At 58.4% G+C, this 19,990-nt stretch overlaps 1 protein-coding gene across 1 annotated transcript in view; it reads right to left on the bottom strand.

Annotated features, from left to right (window-relative positions):
- The window catches only part of PLEC (plectin), a gene marked incomplete in the record, with an annotated part of 65,460 nt that overhangs the window by 9,031 nt on the left and 36,439 nt on the right, over positions 1-19,990 (bottom strand). Inside the window, 2 exon segments of the mRNA XM_027773273.1 lie at positions 6,588-6,706; positions 12,753-12,758. Of these exon segments, the coding sequence (XP_027629074.1) occupies positions 6,588-6,706; positions 12,753-12,758 (125 nt within the window).

The following is a 19,990-nucleotide window of genomic DNA, read 5'->3' as shown; positions in this document are numbered from 1 at the left end:
GAGAGAGCGAGAGAGAGAGAGCGAGAGAGAGAGTGAGCGAGAGAGAGCGAGAGAGAGATAGAGAGAGCGAGAGAGAGAGCGAGAGAGAGAGCGAGAGAGAGAGAGAGAGCGAGAGAGAGAGAGAGAGCGAGAGCGAGAGAGAGAGAGAGAGAGCGAGAGAGAGAGCAAGAGCGCGAGAGCGAGAGAGAGCGAGAGAGAGCGAGCGAGAGCGGGAGCGGCGGGCACCCGTGGGAGCACTCGCCCCACATCTCGGCTCCATGTCCACAGTCTCCTCACCAGGGGGAGGCAGTTCCTGGCGCGGCCTCCCCACCCGACCTGTGTCTTAACCTGGGCCGTGCCCTTGGCCAGACGCGCTGGCCCGCTCCCTCATCCAGGTCTGCGGTGGGGAGGGGTCCCGGTGCCTGGTCTGGGTTTGCACCCCTCCTAGCGCCCGCGGACGCTGCCTGGCGAGTGGAAGCCCAAGGGCCCGCAGAGCCCTCAGCCTCCACGGCCTTTCCCGTCCACACCTGGGCGGGGTCCTGGGCTGCGTTCAGTGTCCTGGGTGGCAGTGACACCCACCTAGATGGCTGTCACCCACCCTGCTCTCAGGGGCACTGGAGGCCCCTCCCTGTGGAGAGTCCCTGGCAGCTGGGCCTGCTATGTGGCCGTCTGCATAGGGACCCTGTCCAGGCAGCAGGTGATGTGGGGCTGGCTCTGGGGGAGGTGGCCCGGCCAGCCCCTGCCCGTCATCCCTGCAGCAGCCCAGCTCTGCCAGGGCCACCTCCCCGCCTGCCTCCTTCTCCGGGCCTCGTCTTCATGCTCTCACAGACCCGGGGTGCCTCCAGGGTCCCCCTGCCGTGCTCTGGCCTGGACTCAGGCTCCCCAACTCTCTCCCCTGCCCGCACACACAGGCTGTCATGCGCCCAGTCCTCACAAGCATGCACACACAGGTGCAGGCACACGCAGACACGCGGGCCGAGCCCAAGGGCGGTTGGCACTGGACTCAGACTGCAGGGGAGGTCTGAAGATTTGCCCAGAGTGGGTCTCGGCTGTGGATGGCCTCGGCACGTTGAACAGAGGTCAGCTTGCCAGAGCCAGCATGGAGGCGAGCCCGGTGAGGCCCCAGTACACCAGGTTTAGGGCCAGGTGAGGGTGACCACGAGTGAGGGCTGTGAGGGTCCGGGCTGTGGGAGAGCTGGCTGGGCAGAGGCCGAGGCTGGCAAGCAAGAGTAGGAGGGGGGTGGCGGGAGGGGCCGTGTGTGCACGCACATGTGTTTGTGGTAGAGCTTGAGAGGGCCTGTGCCCCAGGGCCCTGCGTCCCGCCTGGGTGTGAGGCCCTGGGTCCCCTCGAGGGACAGGCAGAGGCAGGCCGGAACCGGCTTAGACAGAGCACAAAGGCTGTGTGCTGCAGGGCAGGGTGCAGGGCTGGGGGTGGGGGGCAGCCCGAGAGGGCCAGGCTGCGCAGGGAAGCCTCCTCCCAGCCGCTCGTGGATGGTTGGGCAGCCTGCAATTCCCCGCAAACAAACAGGCCGGCCTCTGGGCCCGACCCAGAGCCCGGAACAGGACTCACGCACTTGGAAGGTCTGTGGGTGTGGCCGTGAGCAAGTGGTCGTGAGGGCCCGTGGGAGCGCCCACGTGGTCAGGGCAGACACAGAGCGAAGCGAGAGCCGGGGAACGCCAAGGGCTGGCAGCCAACCTGGAGTCTAGGGGCAGAGCCCGGCTCGCCCTGGCATCAAGGCACGCCCTGCTGGCACCCTGGCTTCAGGCTGTGGCCCAATTCTGTGAGAGTCCGCATCTGTTCTTTTAAGGCATTTAGTTCATGGTCCCTTGTCCTGGCAGCCCCAGGCCCAATGTCAGCTGGTCCCCGGGGCTGGGGAGCAACAGCCCCTGAGGCAGGGGCTGAAGGTTGAAGCTGGGAGTCTGAAAGGCTGCGGCTGGGAAGCTGAGGCTGGGAGATGGGACTGGGAGGCTGGGAGGTTGAGGCTGGGAGGCTGAGAGGCTGAGAGGCTGAGAGGCTGAGACTGGGAGGCTGGGGAGCTGAGAGGCTGGGAGATGGGACTGGGAGACTGGGAGGATGAGGCTGGGAGGCTGGGAGGTTGAGGCTGGGAGGCTGGGGAGCTGAGAGGCTGGGAGATGGGACTGGGAGACTGGGAGGATGAGGCTGGGAGGCTGGGAGGTTGAGGCTGGGAGGCTGGGGAGCTGAGAGGCTGGGAGATGGGAAGAGCTGAGAGGCTGGGAGGCTGAGGCTGAGACTGGGAGGCTGAGGGGCTGAGAGGTTGAGAGCTGAGGCTGGGAGGCTGGGGGGCTGGGGGCTGAGAGCTGAGGCTGGGAGGCTGGGGGGCTGGGGGCTGAGAGCTGAGGCTGGGAGGCTGGGGGGCTGGGGGCTGAGAGCTGAGGCTGGGAGGCTGGGGGGCTGGGGGCTGAGAGCTGAGGCTGGGAGGCTGGGGGGCTGGGGGCTGAGAGCTGAGGCTGGGAGGCTGGGGGGCTGGGGGCTGAGAGCTGAGGCTGGGAGGCTGGGGGGCTGGGGGCTGAGAGCTGAGGCTGGGAGGCTGGGGGGCTGGGGGCTGAGAGCTGAGGCTGGGAGGCTGGGGGGCTGGGGGCTGAGAGGCTGGGAGGAAGTGGCCAGCAGTGCCTGTGACTGGGAGCGGGGTGGTGTGGAGTCCTGTCCTGGGAGCTGGGTTGGAGGGCAGTGGGCTGTGGGAGGGGTGATGACCAAACAGGGGGAGCAGCGACTTGAAGCCCAGTCCATTCGCAGCCCCTAGTGCCCGTGAGTGGGCAGATGGAGATGCTGCAGGCCAGGGCCCAGCTGCTGGGCCCAGAGGTGCACCCGCCGCCCAGGCCAGACTTGGAGACTCCGCTGCAGGGGACAGTGGGTGCCACTGGAGACCATGCTCTGAGTTCCTTTTTAAAAAAACTGAAATTATTGGGACCAGCAGTTAGCGTAATGGCCATGTTGCTGAACTCCCATGTACTAGACAGTGGTTCGCGTCCTGGACCTGGTGCTTAAACTCACGCTGGGCGCGTGTGCGTGCGTGCCCAAGATCCCGAGAGGAGAATGGAGGAGAAGGGATTGCGGCGTGACCATCCCCCCTGGGGGGTGATTTCTCACTTTCTGTCTCTCTGTCTCTCTCTGTCTGTCTGGCGAGCGCAAGCGCCCTATAGTGAAAATCTCTCCAAAAAAACATGTAAAAAATAAAAAATTTAAAATTATTCATTTATTTAAAAAGTAATACTGTATTTTATTTGTATTTTTAAAAATAATTATTTTATTGAACTTTAATTTGACCAGAGCGGGACAGAGAGAAAGAGCAAGAGAAAGTGGGAGTCCAGTGCCCTTAACCCCGCGCCACCTGCTGGCCCTTGGTACTTATCTCATGTATTAGTTTTAATTTGCTATAGGGCACGTGTGTTTAGCAGAGAGAAATGAGAGAGAGAAATTGAGAAAGCAAGTTGCCAGGTCTGGGACTCAAACCACTGTCGGCCATGTGGGAGTGCAGCTCCATAACCGCTGTGCTACCTGCTCCATAACCGCTGTGCCACCTGCTGGCCCCTTGAGTTCCTTCTTTTGGTTTGTTTTTTTGTTTTGAGAGATTTTTGCTATAGGGCGTATGCACTCACCAGAGGAGACAGAGAGACAGAGACAGAAAGAGAGAAGTCACCCCCCCACTGGGGGATGGCCGTGCTGCAATCCCTTCTCCATTCTCTTGGGATCTTGGGCAGGCATGCACACGCGCCCAGCCCAGCACGAGTTTTAAGTTACTGGGTCCAGGACTTGAACCACGGGCGACTTCGTGGGAGTCCAGTAACATAGCCACTCCACCATCTGTGGACCAAACGCACATTGGCCCACATGCCAGAGAGGGAGCCCCACACCCTACGTGCCACAGCCCTCACCCATCCCGGTCCCCACCCCTGCCCTGCTCTTTCCAGGCTGCTCAGGCCGGGACTCCATCCCACGCGGGATCTGGCTTCCTGTGGGCAGCACTAACCACTATCCCCAGGGGCTGCCCCTCTCCTGGAGACAGGGCGCCCTACCCCCTGCGCCCGGGCTCCTCCTGCGCCCGCTCCACACGGCCCCTCCCACGACAGCCGAGCCACCAGAACGGACGGGACCCTCCTTTCCAGGTAGCTTTGCACTGTCCAGGGGTCTGCTCCGCCGGAAGCATTTCCGGCCGGGCTGGGGAGCGAGTTCAAGGGCCTCAGATTCCCCGCCAGCTCCCTGTCCACGTCTAAGCCCCCTTAGCTGTCGGTGCCTGGAGAGTCTAAAGCCCCAGCATGGAGGACTAACTCCCGGCTTGGCTCTACATGGCCCCACGCCCCTCCCCTCCGTTGATGTAGGTGAGCCCCAGTCAGGCAGCCTGCAGGTCGGGCATGGTGGAAGGGTGCGTGTCCCAGGACGCGGCCACGCACAGCGCTGCAGGACTGATGCTCAGTGGTGCAGCCATCAGCTCTCTCCAGGCCCGGAACATTGCTGTTACCCCAAAGAGACTCTCCGGAAACTGCGGGAGCCCAGCCGGCTCCCAGCATCTCGCACAGAAGTAGACTGAGTACTTCAAGTCTGGCTTCTCGCCTATGTCCAACGACAGGCGCCGGCCCTCTCCCTGCTGCGTGGTGGCCCATTCGGCACGTGGCCGGCCCAGACCCAGAGGCTGGGCACCTGGGCGTTTCGCCCTCCAGCTGGCAGGCGCTGCCCAGGGCTGAGTCCACAGCGCACATTTGGGGCTCTCGTGCACACACGGCCAGGAGCAGGGCTGCAGGTGTCACTTCCTGGAACTGCCCCTGCTTCAGAGGCGGCCGCGCTCATCTTCCCCAGCGACGTCCATTTCTCTACATTTGCACCAACCTCGTGTTTTCCATTTGTGAAAATCATTTCCGGGCACCCTAGCAGGCACAGCGTGGCACCGCGTGGCTTCAGCCGCTTAGTCTGCATCTCCCTGCGGCTCCTGACTGTCTCTGTGCCTCGCCTGCTGTGGGCTCTTCTGAAAGTGTCTGCTCAGACCCTCCGCCCACTTGAAAACCGGCTCTTTCTATTGTGGAGTCACAGCTGCTCTCTAGGGTTCTAGATACGTCCCTAAAAGGCGATTCCCAAATGCTCCCACCACACGGGCTGTCCCTTCATTTCTAGATTGTGCCCTTTGAAGTGCAATAGTTTTCACTGGATAAAGTTTAATTTGTTTCCCTCCCTACAGGCTGTTATACTAAACTGCCTTGTCCTGAAATCACTGCTTACCCACGCAGGGACCTCTATGGCTGAGCCGTTGCCTGAGTCAGCCCAGCACGCAGTTGTGCCAGCCAGCCACAAAGCCCCCTCCAGGCCGTCTGCGCTTCCCGCCCCCGCCCCAGCCAGCCCTTTCTCTGCCTCCCTCCTCTTCTGTTCCCTTTTGGGAATTTGAAATACCATCAACCATGAAGCCGGAGTTGTCGGTTAAGATTTAAATCAATTTAAATCGTGTAAAGATTTGCTCAATTAGAATGCCACTCACATAGGCTGTTTGTTTATTTTCCCTTTGGACAGGGTGTGTGTGCTTCTGATGTCATAGCTGAGAGACTGGCCGAATTTGAAATGACAAAACCTACGCTTGTTTTCTTCTAAGAAGTCGATAGTTTTAGCTCCTGTGCTCAGGGGTCTGATCCACTTGGAGTTAAGTTTTAGATACGGTGTGAGGAAGGGATTGGGCTTTTGGTGAGGATTGTCTTGAGTCTCCAGGCACCTTGGGGAGTGTCACCTTCTTCAGGCATGGTGTCCCCCAGGTGCGGGCATGTGGTGGCATGCTATTGATTTATGTCCTCTCGGTCTCTTTCAACAGTGTTGTACACTTTTCAGTGTGCAAGTCTTGCGCTTTGGTTAAATGTATTCCTAAGTATTTTCTCCATTTTTTAAAAAGGTTTTTGCCATAGGGCACATGTATTCACTGGAGAGAGACAGAGAGAGACACTGAGGATGAAAGTGAGACATCACCCCTCCAGGGGGTGGCCACACTGCAAGCCCTTCTCCTCCTGGGATTTTTGGCATGTGTGCGCATGCACCTAGCATGATTTTCAAGCTGCCAGGTTCCGGACTTGAACCATGGTCAACCATGTGAGAGTCCAGTGCCTTAATCACCATGCCACCTGCTGGCCCTATAATACATTACTTTTTTTTTCTTTTGGAGAGGTTTTTGCTATAGGGCACATGCACTGGCCAGAAAGACAGAGAGGGACAGAGAGACAGAAAGCGAGAAATCACCCCCGGTGGGGATGGCCACGCCGCAATCCCTTCTCCTCCGTTTTCCTCTCGGGATCTTGGGCACGCACGCACACACACCCGGCGTGAGTTTAAGCCACCGGGTCCGGAACTCGAACCGCGGTCAACTACATGGGAGTCTGGCAACATGGTCATTACACCAACTGCTGGTCCCCATAATACATTACTTTTAAACTTAAACTTTGTTTTTTTTTTTATTCCATGAGCAAAAGAGAAAGAGGGTGTCATCCCACCATGACTCTCCTCCCCAGCCGTCCAGCTTGTCAGGACCTGGGCATGTGTGCCAGACCCACCCAGGGCCCAAACCTAGGGTCTAAGCCTGCCTCCAGCCATGCGTGCTGGTCCGTGTTCACAGCCACATTGCCATGGCTGGGCCAGCATCACTCTGCCGCATCCGGTCAGCTCCACAGACATGCGTGAAGGGGCAGCGAGTGAGACTCTGCCTCTGCACATGAAGGGCCAGGGCCCAGGCGAGCCCTTGCTCTGCACACTCCCGGGCTTTGTTCACTTAAGAGTGTGCACAGATGCACTAAAGAGAGACAGAGACAGAGGAGAGAGGGAGAGTGAGAAATCACCCCGGAGGGATAGTGCCGCTGCAGTCCCTTCTCCTCCATTCTCCTCTCCGTATTTTGGGCATGTATGCACATGCACCCAGCAGGGGTCTGGGACTCGAACCGTGGTCAGCCATGTAACCTGGCTGGCCCAGTTTTCTGTTCATTTTGAAGAATGATTTTGCTGGATATGGAAACATTTGTTGAGGGCTAGCCTGTGGCCTGATGGTTAAGGCAGCTGGATTGCACATGGCTGTCCATATGGATTGAGTCCTGGACCCAGCAGCTTGAAAACCACCCTGGATGGGGACCAGCAGTTGGTGTAACTGGACTGTCACTGGACTCCCACATAGTTGACTACATTTTGAGTCCCGGATCCGGTGACTTAAACTCACGCCGGGCGCGGGTGTGTGTGTGCCTAAGATCCCACGAGGAGAATGGAGGAGAAGGGATTGCAGCGTGGCCATCTCCCTGGGGTGGGGGTGATTTCTCGCTTTCTGTCTCTCTGTCTCTCCGCCCAAAACCCCAACAGGAGGGAGAAGTGGAGGGCTGCAGCTTGTCACACCCATCACGCCCGGTGCTTCCTCCCCAGCCCTGCTCTGTCTCTCCGTGAGTGCACACACCCTCTGGGGACAGAACCACTGGCTGCCGGGCTTCCTCTCAGCACTTGGAGCTCACGGCTCCTGCGCCTCCTCGCTCCCGCGTGCCTGCACTGCCCGTCCTCCGTGACGGCTTCCTCAGCAGCAGCGTCTTTGAGCTCCCCGTGCACTACTGCGGATTGGAAGCTCACTCGTTTTTGTATGCCAGAGGCATGGTGCACCTGCATGAGAGACCCTCGTGGCTGGTCACCGTCCAGTCCTCTGTTCTCCCACTCCCCCGCCCCGTCAGGATCCCGGGTGCGCGCCCAGAGAGCTTGTCACCACCGGGCCGGGACCCGCTCCTTCTGGGGCCCCGTCTGCGCGTCTCGGGCTGGCAGCACGTGTGCACGGCACGACCCTTCCTGGACAGCGGGCACCAGGCGTCTGCGTCTCCCCTGGCTTCGGTCTTCGTGTGCACTGTTTGCTGAGGCAGTGTTCTCATACTTCCCTTCAGCTCTTTGAACGTCTATTAAAAGTAGCTAAGGTCTGGAGCCTCTGGTGGTGCGGCGGTAGAAAGGCCGCCTTCTACCCGCTAGTGCCACAGTTCAGGGCCCAGCCCCACTGGCTTGGGTATCATGCCGGGCACATGCGTGTGTGCCCCAGAGCCCAGAAGGAGACCGAGGGCTGCAGCCTGGCTGTCCCCGAGGGGAGGGAGCTGGCGTGTCCTCTGGCAAACTTTTTAAAGTAGCTAATTAAAGTCTGCGCCTCCCAAGGCGGACGGCTGGACGCCCCGAGAGCCGGCGAGGGTGTGACCACATGCTATGTCGCACTTCTGCTGAGAGCCAGACACGGAGCACAGTGCCACAGCGCGGGGCCGCAGCCTCGCCGCCCTGCCCAGCTGCTGTCTCTGCTTGCTGTGGCCACGGGCCCCGTGTTCCACTAGCTTCATCCCACCCTGTTCTCTGGGCACAGGGTCAATGGGCACAAGACCAGCTCTCCAGTTACCCGCCAGCAGCTTTGCCAACAGCTTTGTATCACAGGGACTCGCCCCTCCCCCCTCCCACGACAGGGACCTGGCTGTCAGGCCTCACATCAGGGGCGTGGGGGCACTGTGGACCCCTCTGGTCAGCCTGCTCCCTGGGAGAAGCTTGCCCCTGCCAGGCTGAAAACACCGTGTCGCCTCGTGGCTGTCACACTTCCGCCTCCCTCACTGCTGGGCAGGCTGGCCGGGCTGCGCTCTTCCACCCTCACCGCCCAGGCTGGCGGGCCAGCAGGCTCCTGGAACTCCGGTCCCTCCTGGATGGCCAGCGGCACTTGCCAGAGGGCCTCCCAGTGGTGCCGAACTGCTCTGTGCTCAGCGACCACACCAAGGCTTCCTCTCATACCTTGTGGGTCAGGCCTGGCCACTGCCCAGCTGGCCCTGGGGGAGCAGGCAGTGCAGTGGCCAGGCCGGGGACCGCCCGCCTCGTTCAGCGTCACTGCCTCCCTGTGCCGGGTGCCGGGTCTCCCCCTTTACCCCCCAGCAGTGAGCAGCAGAGTCGGTGTAGACGGCGTCCCCAGCACTGCGTCATCACTCCTGCCAGGCGAGGGGGCAGGTGCCTGGTCCCCATCGTGCAGAACCCCAGCTCTGCCTTCCCAGGGCGCACCTGCATGGCACAGCCCGCCCAGCCTGCTAGGGGCCAGCCGCACCTGCCTCACTGCCCACACCTCCTCCTCCCAGAAGGCATGTGCGCTTGCCAGGGACCGACGCAGACGGGCGTGACCGTGCTGCAGCCCTCCTCCACCTCTCCACCGGTCAGGACGGGGCGCACACATGCACCTGCGTGTTTTCAACCTGCCAGAGCCAGGCCTGGCTCCCTTAGGCGCTGCCCTGAGGGCTGACCGGACGCTGCCGACGGCGGACCCCTCGGGCCGCGTCCCCACCCCACCCGTATGAGTGTGCCTCGTGTCTCTGCTTGTGATGTCCTGGGATTAGAGAGCCAGGGCGTTCCTGGGTCCCCAGTACCCACATGTCAAAGAACACACGTAGCCCTCCACATGCTCCGTGGCAGTATTTAAACACGAACGTTTTGTGTCTGGGTCCCCCAAATCCACACGAGAATCTTAACCAAGCAGGGAGCGGATCGAGTCTTGAGCTGGAGCCTGGAAGCGACAGGGAGACAGCTGTGGGGGTGCCTGGGCTTCGCAGCCAGAGCCGGGCTCGGAGAGCGAGGGACCCTGGGACCGGCTCTACGGTCGTTTTCTCATCTAAAGTAGATTCCCCACGGACGTCTTCCCAGGGAACGTCTGATACTTAGGGATAGATTCTCGACATTACGAAGAGACGGGCCTGCCCATGGCCTGCTGGGTAAAGGAGCCGGAGTCCACTTGACTGGTTTGAATCCCCGCCGTGGCAGCTTGAAAGACACACCAGGGGCCTGTGCGTGCCCCCAGGCCCCACGGGGGAGAAACGGAGGTGGAGCTCCACGGCGCGACCACACTGCTGGTGGCTCTCCTCGCTGCATCTGTGGCCAGTGCACACGGCCTGGGCGGAGTAAGTGGAAGGGGACGATGTCTATGCGAGGCCCCGGGGCAGCACAGGACAGAGCTTTCAAACCACGCCTCCCCAGAGCATGCTGCCTTTTTTTTTTTTTTAAGAATTATTTTATTCATCTTTATTTATTTATTTATTTCCAGAGAGGGGGAGAGAGAGAGAGAGAGAGAGAAAGCGAAAAACAAGCCACCAGGTCCGGGACTTGAACCACAGTTGGTCACATGGGAGTCCAGCACCCTTAACTACCACGCCACCTGCCAGCCCCACAGTGTCATTTTCAGACTCACTTTTAACTGTTGATACTAAGTACCGTATGAACCTGGTTGCCAAGAGTGGGAACAAGCACCTCGCGCGGGCCGCGTGGCTGGCTTCTCGCACCGGGAGTGGGAAGATGAGGTCTCGCACTTTCTGCACCGCGCTGCTCTGCCTCGCTGCGAGTGGCTGTAGGGGTGGCCACGCTGCACTCCCTGCATTGCCCCCAGGATCTTGGGCACACTCACACTCAAGCCACTGGGTCTGGACTTGAACGGCCGTCGGCCACGTGGGACCCAGTGGCACCGAGCGTCACATGGGGTGGGCCTCGGTACTGTGCGTTCTGAGCCAACGGGTACCTAAACTCGTGAAGACGCCAGCCACGGGAAGGCTGCGTGCTAGGGAGCTCCCCAGCAACCCCCCTGCCACTGCCGTATTTGACGGGGGGTGTTTCGCGACCACCTTCCAGGGTTCACCACCCTAAGGGAGGGCCCCTTTAAGACAGGCAGAGGCGGGAAGCCACGTCTCAGGTGAGGAGCCAGTGGGCCCTCCATTCCTGGCCATCCTGCCCGCCCACACAAAGGCCCTGGGACCCTGGTGCCTCACGAGGCTCCTCATTGCCCCCTGCTGGAAGCCCAGTGGGTGCGCACTTGGCTGGCTCCCAGCACTGCCTCATGGTTCCCGGGGCTGCCCACGCCCCATGGCAGGAGCCCCCACTAGGCGCACGCTCTGCTCACCCTCGGGTTCCCCACCGCAGCTGGGCCCAGGGGCTCTGAGGTGGTGGAAAGGGCCCGGTGGCCGTGTGCACCACGGAGGTGCCCCTCTGCACAAGTTCCCCCGTGGCCGGCGACCAGCAGGAGGGCCTCCGGAAGGACCTCCCAGCCCTGCTCCCTGGCTGCTCAGGCCAGCTGGGACGGGGCAGCGAAGCCCGCCCTCTCCTCCTTTCTGCTCCGCAAGGCTGAGCAGGTTCCCACGACCCTCGGAGAGCCGTGAGGCATTACTCCGGAGGGCCGAGTGCAGGCCTGAGGACTGAGCACAGCCGCGTCCCTCCCACGTGTTCATCAGCCAGGACTTGGGCACGCACACGCACGCACATACGTCTGGCATGTCCTCATGCTGCAGGGCTGGATTTGAACTGCGCGGCCAGTCAGGGGAGCCAGTCCCGGACCGTGGACTCGGCATGACCTGGGGCATTTCTCAACCCCAGGCTGAGGTCCTGCGCCTCCCTGTCTCAGGCAGCTTCCCTGCTGTGATGAGGGCGGGCAGGGCCCCCCCACAGCTCTTGGGGCCAGACCCCTTCCAGACAGGCCTCTGCACGCCTGATCTTGCCTGCCTGGGGCGCTGGCTTCACGCTGGGTCCTCTGAGAACGAAGGCTGAGACAGAAGTTAAGGCCCCCCGGGGGGCTCGGCGAGAGAACAGGCTGTTGGGGACCAGCCCTGGGCCCCAGGTGGCGTCTGGCTGTCCACTCCTCTGCCCACTTTCACGGGCTGTCGGGAGACGTGGCTGAGGGGGGGCTGCGGGCCCCAGGGTTCGAGGGTGGCCCAGCTGCACCCAGCCCTGGGGGGGTGCAGGGTGTGCCTGGGCCCTGGAGGGCAAACGGGACACATGCGACCCCAGGACAGCCAGGACAGGAGGGCCCACTGCACCTTCTGAGCTCCTGCCCTGCCCAGGGCACGGCCGCTGCTGGGCTGTACGCACTCCAAGCACCGAGTGCTGACGGTCCCCACAGCCCAGGGACACATGTGCTGGCCAGGGAGAGACAGAGGGCAGGCGGCCACGCACAGGTGACACCCACTGGCCTGGGCACTCCCTGATGGGGGTAGCTGTTTGGACAGCAAACTTGTCACCCATTGTCACCTGGGGCCGGTGCAGAAGGCAAGCGAACTGCAGGTGCCACGCCCTTGAAGACAGCACAGGCCGCCTGCCCAGGGTCTGCGACTGATGGCAGAGAGCTGACGCCCTGGCACTCGGCCCCCCGTGTGCCCGCCATACCCAGGGCTCCATGAATGAGCGCTCTGACCACCCCCACCCACCCTCCGGTCCTTCCTGGGTACATAAGGGTTTCCTTATTAGTTTTCTTTTCTTCTTTTCCTTTTAAATTTTTGCCCTCGGGTATGTGCTCTCACCAGAGAGAGAGACAGACACAGAGAGGGGGAAAGTGAGCACTCACTCCCAGGGGGGATGGCCGCCCCACAATCCCACCTCCCCCATCCTCCTCCCAGGATTTTGTGCACGTAGGCACACGCCCAGTGGGAGTCTGAGCCACCAGCTCCAGGACTCGAACCGCGGTGAGCCACGTGGGAGTCCAGAGAAGGAACTGTTACATCCGCTGGCCCCTTTCCTTCCTTCCTTCTTTTTTAATTGCCAGAGGGTGCCTGCATTCACCTGAGACAGAGAGAGGGCCCCAGTGGTATGGTCACCCACACTCCCTGCTCCTCCATGTTCCTGGCCTGGCAGGGTTCATGCCACAGTCACCAGATGGGACCTGGCTCCCTCGCCTCTGGGCTTCGGGGCTGGCTCCCTCTGACTTTTGTTGTTGTTGTTGTTAAAAGAATTATTTATTTCAGGGCTGGCAGGTAGCATGGTGGTTAAGGGTGCTGGACTCTCATATGACCGACTGTGGTTTGAGTCCTGGACCTGGCAGCTTGCTTTCACACCCCCCCTCCCTCATTCTCTCCCTCTCTGATCAAACTGAAATTAATGAATAAATAAATTAAATTAAAAAACAATTCTTTTTTAAAAAACAGCTCTACTCTCTTTAAAAAATTATCTCATTTTATTTATAATTATCATTATTTTTTCACATGCACTCACCAGAGAGGGACAGAGAGAGAAAGTGAAAAAAGCAAGCCGCCAAGTCTGGGACTCAAACCACAATCAGTCACGTGGGAAGTCCAGTACCTTAACCACTATGCCACCTGCTGCGCCGCCCCCCACCCCTTTTTTTTTTTGAAATAATTTTCTTTTTCATTATTTTATTTATCATTATTATTTTAATTTGATGAGAGAGAGAGAAGGAAAATGAGAAAGCAAGCTGCCAGGTCCAGGACTCAAATCTCCATCGGCCATGTGGGTGTCTAACACCTTAACCACTACACCACCTTATGCTCCCCGACTTTTTTTTTTTTTTGGAGAGGTTTTTGCTATCGGGCAAGTGTGCTTGCCAGAAAGAGAGAGACAGAGACAGAAAATGAGAAATCACCCCCCTGGGGGGATGGCCACACCACAATCCCTCCTCTTCCATTCTCCTCTTGGGATCTTGGGCATGCACACACATGAGCCCGGCTTGAGTTTAAGCCATTGGGTCCAGGACTTGAACCACAGTCGACTACATGGGAGTCCAGCGACATAGACATTATGGTAACTGCTGGTCCCTTTCTGCCTCTCTAATTGTCTCTCTGGCAAGTGCATGTGCCCTATAGCAAAATCTAAAGAAAAAAGAAGAGTTGTGTCATCTGACTTATAGACCTACAATATGCAGCCGCAGCGTGGTGTCAGCCCAGCTGTGGTGGGCAACTCTTCTAAATTCATTTTTTTGAGGTGATCTTGGCTGTTCATGGTCCTTTGTATTTCCACAGTAATTTTAGAATCAGCTTCCTGTCAGATTCTCAAATTCTTACAAAATCAAACAAACAAACCTTGCTGGGATCAAGGTGGAGAATATCTTAACAATGAATCTTTGGATCCATGAACATGGTACATCTTTCTGTTGACATAGGTGTTGAATTTTTCTCAGCAATATTTTATAGCTTTCAGTGTTCTTGTCTTATACACCTTTTATTGGAAGTAGTTGTATTTCAACTTGCTATTTCTAATGATATTTTAAAGATCAGTTTCTGATTGGTCATTGTTTAAACATAGAAGTACAATTCATTTGGGGGCCAGTAGGTGGCATGGTGTCTGAAGTCTGAAGTGCTGGATTCCCACATGGCCGACCAGTTTGAGTCCTGGACCTGGTGACTTGAAAAATCATGACAAATAAATAGCTAAATAAATGAATAAATAAATGTCTAAAAGGGGGAGGGGAGAAGTACAATTGATTTGTATCTTGACCTTGTGTCCCATAACATTTCCAACCTCATATAATAGTTCTAGTAGTGTTTTTCTATTAGATGCTTCACAGGCAATCATGCTACTGGCAAGTAGTTTCTCTTCTTCCTTTCCAATATGGATGTCTTTGATTTACTTAGTTTATTTATTTATTTATTTTTTGCCACTGGCTAGAACTGCCAACACAACACTGTCTTTTTCCTGATTTTAGGGGGAAAGCAGTTCATCTTATACCCTCAAACATGATTTTGTTGCTGTTGTTATTGTTCACTTAGTCTTTAAAGGGAAGGGCTGAAGATAAGTTGGTGATGTCTACTTTATGTTTTTTATCTTAACTATGCCAATCTAATTAGAATTCCCTGTATATGAAATATTGCCTTTTAGTTAATTTTAGTATGGTTTACGTATACTATCAAGTAAAGCCTATATAACATATGATATATTTTATAAATTATTTGCAAGCTTAGATGCTTTTATTTATTTATTATTATTTTTGGAGAGGTTTTTGCTATAGGGTACGTGTGCTCGCCAGAAAGAGAGACAGAGAGACAGAAAGCGAGAAATCACCCCCCATGGGGGATGGCCACACCACAATCCCTTCTCCTCCATTCTTCTCTCAGGATCTTGGGCATGCACACACACGTGCCTGGTGTGAGTTTTAAGCCACCGGGTCCAGGACCTGAACTGCGGTCGACTACATGGCAGTTCAGCGACATAGCCATTATGCTAACTGCTGGTCCCCAGACATGATACTAGCTGCAATTTTGTCATAGCTGCTTTTTAGTTCCCTTCTCTTCAATTTTCTGGAGAGACTTTTGTAGAATTGGTATTCATTTTCCTTAAATGTTTGGTAGCAACCTTCAGTGAAGCCATCTGGGCTTGGAGTTTATTTTGCACAATGGATTTTTTTTTTTTTTTGAGAGAGATTTTCACTGTAGGGCGCGTGTGCTCGCCAGACAGACAGAGAGAGACATAGAAACAGAAAGAGAGAAATCACCCCCCAGGGGGGATGGTCACGCCACAATCCCTTCTCCTCCATTCTCCTCTCGGGATCTTGGGCACGCACGCACACGCGCCCGGCGTGAGTTTTAAGCCACCGGGTCCGGGACACGAACCGCGGTCGACTACGTGGGAGTCCAGCGACATAGCCATTACGCTAACTGCTGGTTCCCTGCACAAAGGATTTTAAACTACAGATCCAAATTCTTTCATAGAAACAAGCCTACTCAGGCTATTTCTTCTTGGGTGAGCTTTTATCTTCATATTTAAAATTTCATCTTCATTTTTGAAATATGTTTTCCCTTAGCAAAGAATTCTGGGCCAGCCCCTCGGCCCGATGGCCGTATGAGCTACATCCTACATGGTCAACTGCCATTTGCATCTCAACCCCAGCAGTTCGAAATGTGCTGGGCCTATGTGTGTGCCCCAAGTCCCCACAGTATGGAGAAACAGAGGAGAAGGATTGTCGTATGACCATGCCCCCACTGGGGGTGCTTTCCCCCTCTCTGTCTCAAAAGAATTATAGGTGGGGGCCCGCAGGTGCCATGGTAATTAAGGCACTGGACTCCCACATGGCTGACCATGGTTGTGTCCCAGACCTGGTGGCTTGCTTGCTCACTTTCCCTCTGACTGCCTCTCTCTGGTCAAATTAAAAAATAATGATAAATTGGGGCCAGCAAGTGGCATGGTGGTTAAAGGTGCTGGACTCCCACATGGCTGACCACGGTTCAAGTCTCGGTTCTGTCTCACTTCCTCTCTCTCTGTCTCTCTCTGATCAAACTGGAAAGTAATAATAATAATAAAGTTAAAATAATTCTTTAAAATAATAATGATAAATAAAATTAAATAATTTAAAAAGAATTCTAAGTAGATGGTATTTTTTCTTTCAATTTATTATTATTATTATTATTTAATTTGCTGTAGGGTACATGCACTCGCTTAGAGAGAGGAGAAAAAAAGCACGCACCCCCAAGGCCCGGGACTCAAATTGCAGTTGGCCACATGGGACCCAGCCGCCTTAACCACCACACTGCCAGCTGGCCCCGGAAGGCCAGGTTTGATTCTCAGAACCCTGGGAGGGCTGGCTGGAAGAAGGTAGCCCCACACTACGTACCAGGCATCATGTTTGTCATCATGTCTCTACATGGGCTTCTCCAGACCACACAGAGGAACACCTGGGGTTGGAAATACCTGCTGGGGGGCTGGCAGGTGGCATGGTGGTTAAGGGCAATGGACTCCCACATGGCTGACCACAGTTCGAATCCTGGACCTGGTGGTTTGCTTTCTCACTTTCCCCCTTCTCTCTCACGCTATCCCTGTCTAGTCAAATTTAAACAAACAAACAAACAAACAAAGTTAAGTAAAATAATTCTTGAAAAAAAGAAAGTCCCTCAGCCAGAGCCCAGAGCCCCAGGAGTTCTCTTCTTGCCTCCACACGTCCCTGGTGGGATTTTCCTTACCCTGCAGCCAAGTACAGCCCTCGGAGGACCTGGACTTCAGTCTGCTTACACAGGCGGAGTCCTCATCTCCTCTCCCGAGGGTCTGCTACAACGCAAGGCTTAGGGCCAGCAGGTGCTGTAGGTGCTCTGTTGCTGGACTCCCACGTGGCTGACAGTGGTTCGAGTCCCAGACCTGGCAGCTAGAAACTCACGCCAGGTGCAAGTACATGTGTGCCCAAACCCCCGAGAAGAGAAGGGGCTGTGGCATGACCAATCCGGGGGCGACCCCTCACTGTGTCTCTCCAGTGAGCACACATGCCGATAGCAAAACTCTCAAAAAACAAAACCTAAGGCTTTGGGCATCTAGGACTAGCGGGCTCCTCAGGAAGCGTCAGCTCTCACACCAGTCCCCGCACTCGTGACGGGGTGTGTACTGGTGAGAGAAGGGGGGCCCCTCCATGGGCCCAATCGTCCCAGGACCCCTCTCTAGTCCTCCAGCCCGCTGGGTCTGTGCATGTGCCGGAACGTTCCAGGCTGGCGTGGGATCTGAGCCATGTCAGCACACAGCTCTGGCCTTGCTCAAGCGGAGCTCACCACTGGCGCAGGGCGCTTGGCCCAGCCCAGGAGTCCCTCTGTGCGCTCCAGGTCTGTGTCTGGGATGCCCGTCAGGGCTGGCTTCCAGGACATGAGGCCTCCCCAGGGCGGCCTTACGGGAGCCGCTCCAATCCCGTTCTGGGTCGGCTCCCGCCCCATCTGCCCAGGGCACTGCCTGGCCTGTTCAGAGGCCCACGAATTACCTGCCCACCCAAGGTGGCCTGTGGCCAGGGCCTAGCAACAGGGCTCGGCCCAGAGCCCAGCCTGGCAGGAAGCCTGAGGCAGAGCCTGTGCCGAGAGCCCTATGGGGTCTGGCCGTGGTACAGGCTGACCGCCTCTCTGGGCAGCTCCCTACCCTCTCCTGCTCGGGCCCCACCGGCCCACCTGGCCGTCTCCACCCCAGGACCAGTTCCTGCTTCTGGTGGGGCAGGCAGGGTGGGCCGGAGTCGGGCGGCACAGGGTTGATGGCGGCACCAGCCATGGTGACTGACACCCGCCCACGCCCTCACGGGCCAAGGAGGAGGCCTTGTACAGGTGAGGTCGGGATGGCAGCCTGAGGGCCCCACGGGGACGCCCGGTGGGGCCCTGCTCGTGGCCCAGCTTCACGCTCACTCACACGGCGGCACCTGACGGGCTGGCCGAGGCACAGGCTGGGGTCACGGTCCTGCCCGGCAGACCCCCAGGGCCTGACAGCCAGGCCACTGTCCACAGCGCTGGCTCTGCTCCATCGTCTGAGCCAGGTCTCAGTCCCAGAGCCTGGAGAGGACGGGCCCTGCCAGATGGCCTCACTACACCGCAGTGTAGACCGCGGCTGCCCTAGCCCTCCCCTGGAGGGACGCAGGCCTTACCTGGCAAAGCTGGGGAGAGCGGACACCAGGCCAGCGTGCTGAGAGCCAGGCGAGCGCTCGTCCCAGGGCACGGGCGATGACCCACGCCAGGATTCGGGGGCCGGTCATGGGTAGGACATCCAGTCCTGGTGGAGGACAAGCACCGAGCCTCGTGGTCCTACCGGGATGGAAGCAGCGCCGCCTCTGAGAGGCCCCTCGGATCCAGAGGTTGGACGCCATGCACCCAAGGGCAACAGCAGCCTGCTTAGCGGACGCACGAAGGCGTCCGTCCCGAGTGGGCCCGGGGAGGTGGGCAACTCCCATCTTGGAAGAGAGACCGTCCCGCCCCTTCAGAGCCCAGCAGGTCCCAGGGGTCTACGTGGCCAGGCCACAAGGCTTTCAGCTCTGAAGCAAGGGGCCATCTGCAGAGGGGACGGCCCGGGTACCGGTGGGGACAGCACAGCCTTCGCTCCTAGTGGGACTCGTGCCCTGGGCTCAGCAGGCGTCGCAGGTAGGACGGGTGCAGCCCTGGGCTCCCGTAAGACCAGAGGCTGCCCGAGCAGGTGGCTCCCCCCCACACACCTGCCACATCATAGCCCAGAAGGAGCAGAGGACAAAGCGCAGGCCGGCCCCGTCTGGCAGGTATGGTCCGGCCAGAGTGCTGAGCTGTCAGTCATGCCTCCCGTGGAGGACTGCGGCTTGGGTGGGAGGCTGGCAGCGGTGAACAGCTGGCCCGCCGCCCTGAAAACCCAGCGGGAGCCTCTGAAGAAGGCAGCGGGCCAGCTGGGGGGGCAGCAGTAGCCCCCACTCGAGAGGAGCCAGATCCCACATGGTGACTGGTTCAAATCCCTGGTCAGCCTGGAACATGCCAGGCGTGCACACCAGTGTCTAGGACACAAGGGACAGGACGGAGGAGCATGGCCAGGCCCCGGGGACGCTCGCTCTGTCGTGAATAAAGAAAACATGACACTTCAGGGGCCGGCAGGTGGCCCGGGGTCCACCTCGACTCACCAGGGGCACCCATGACCCCGGCTGGCTACGGGCAGGACTGAGACCCAGGGACCCTGGAGGGGCCTGTCTTCCTCTCGCTTGAAAGAAAGCAAGCAACAAAATTAAACAAATAAACAAAAAAAAAAGAAAAAAAAATAAGCAAGAACTTGCAGCTGTCAGACCACGAACCACCTGGCTGTGGTGCTGTCCCCGAGGCCTCTACGTCAGGCCATGGAACCAGTCGGGCCACACAGGTCCGGGACCCGAGGGTGGAGGCAGGAGGGCCCCCCACCGCCCTCCCAGCAGGGCCGTGCGCTCCCCGAGCCTGCCTTTGAGCTGGGAGGGCTCGTGGGTCCTGTCCCCAGGAGGACACTCTCGGCGTCTCCTGCCCACGGACATCCGGCCTCGAGCAGTGTCCTCACCAGCCCTCCCTCCACACACCAAGCCCAGGACAGGTGACAAAACCAGGCAGGACCCAGGGGGAGGTTGGAATTGCTTTTATTGGGGCGGCGCCGCAGGGCCCCGCCCATGGTCGGGTTAGTGTTCTGCCCTCGCAGGCGGCGGGCAGGCTGGCACCTCCACCTGCCGCCAGCCCGGGTTAGTGGGACATGCAAAGCTCAGAGGGGGGTGCAGAGAGCCCAGCTGGTGGCCCTGGGCCAGAAAGGGGTGGAGACTGGTCTGGGCTGGTGTTCCCCAGAGAGAGGCAGGAAGCACCCAGAGTGGGGTTCCACAGGCTCAGTGGGCCCCGGGATCCCCAGGGGAGGCCAGATCTGCAGACCCGCCTGGCCACACCCAGCCAGAGCTCCGTCTTCCACCCAAGCCTGGGTCTCAGGGACTGGGTGCGAGGGAGCACACGGAAGGCACTTGCTGGGGAGCTGAGGCTGGACGCTGAGCCAGCGGGGGCCTGGGGCCTGGGGGCAGGGGACAGTGGGTGGGCTATAGAGGCGACAACG

The sequence above is a fragment of the Tupaia chinensis genome, unplaced genomic scaffold (assembly GCF_000334495.1).
Source record: "Tupaia chinensis unplaced genomic scaffold, TupChi_1.0 Scaffold000335_1, whole genome shotgun sequence".
In the NCBI taxonomy this organism is placed as follows: Eukaryota; Metazoa; Chordata; class Mammalia; order Scandentia; family Tupaiidae; genus Tupaia; species Tupaia belangeri.
The sequence above is the reverse complement of the archived record's forward strand: the minus strand, read 5'-3'. Positions and strand labels throughout refer to the sequence as shown.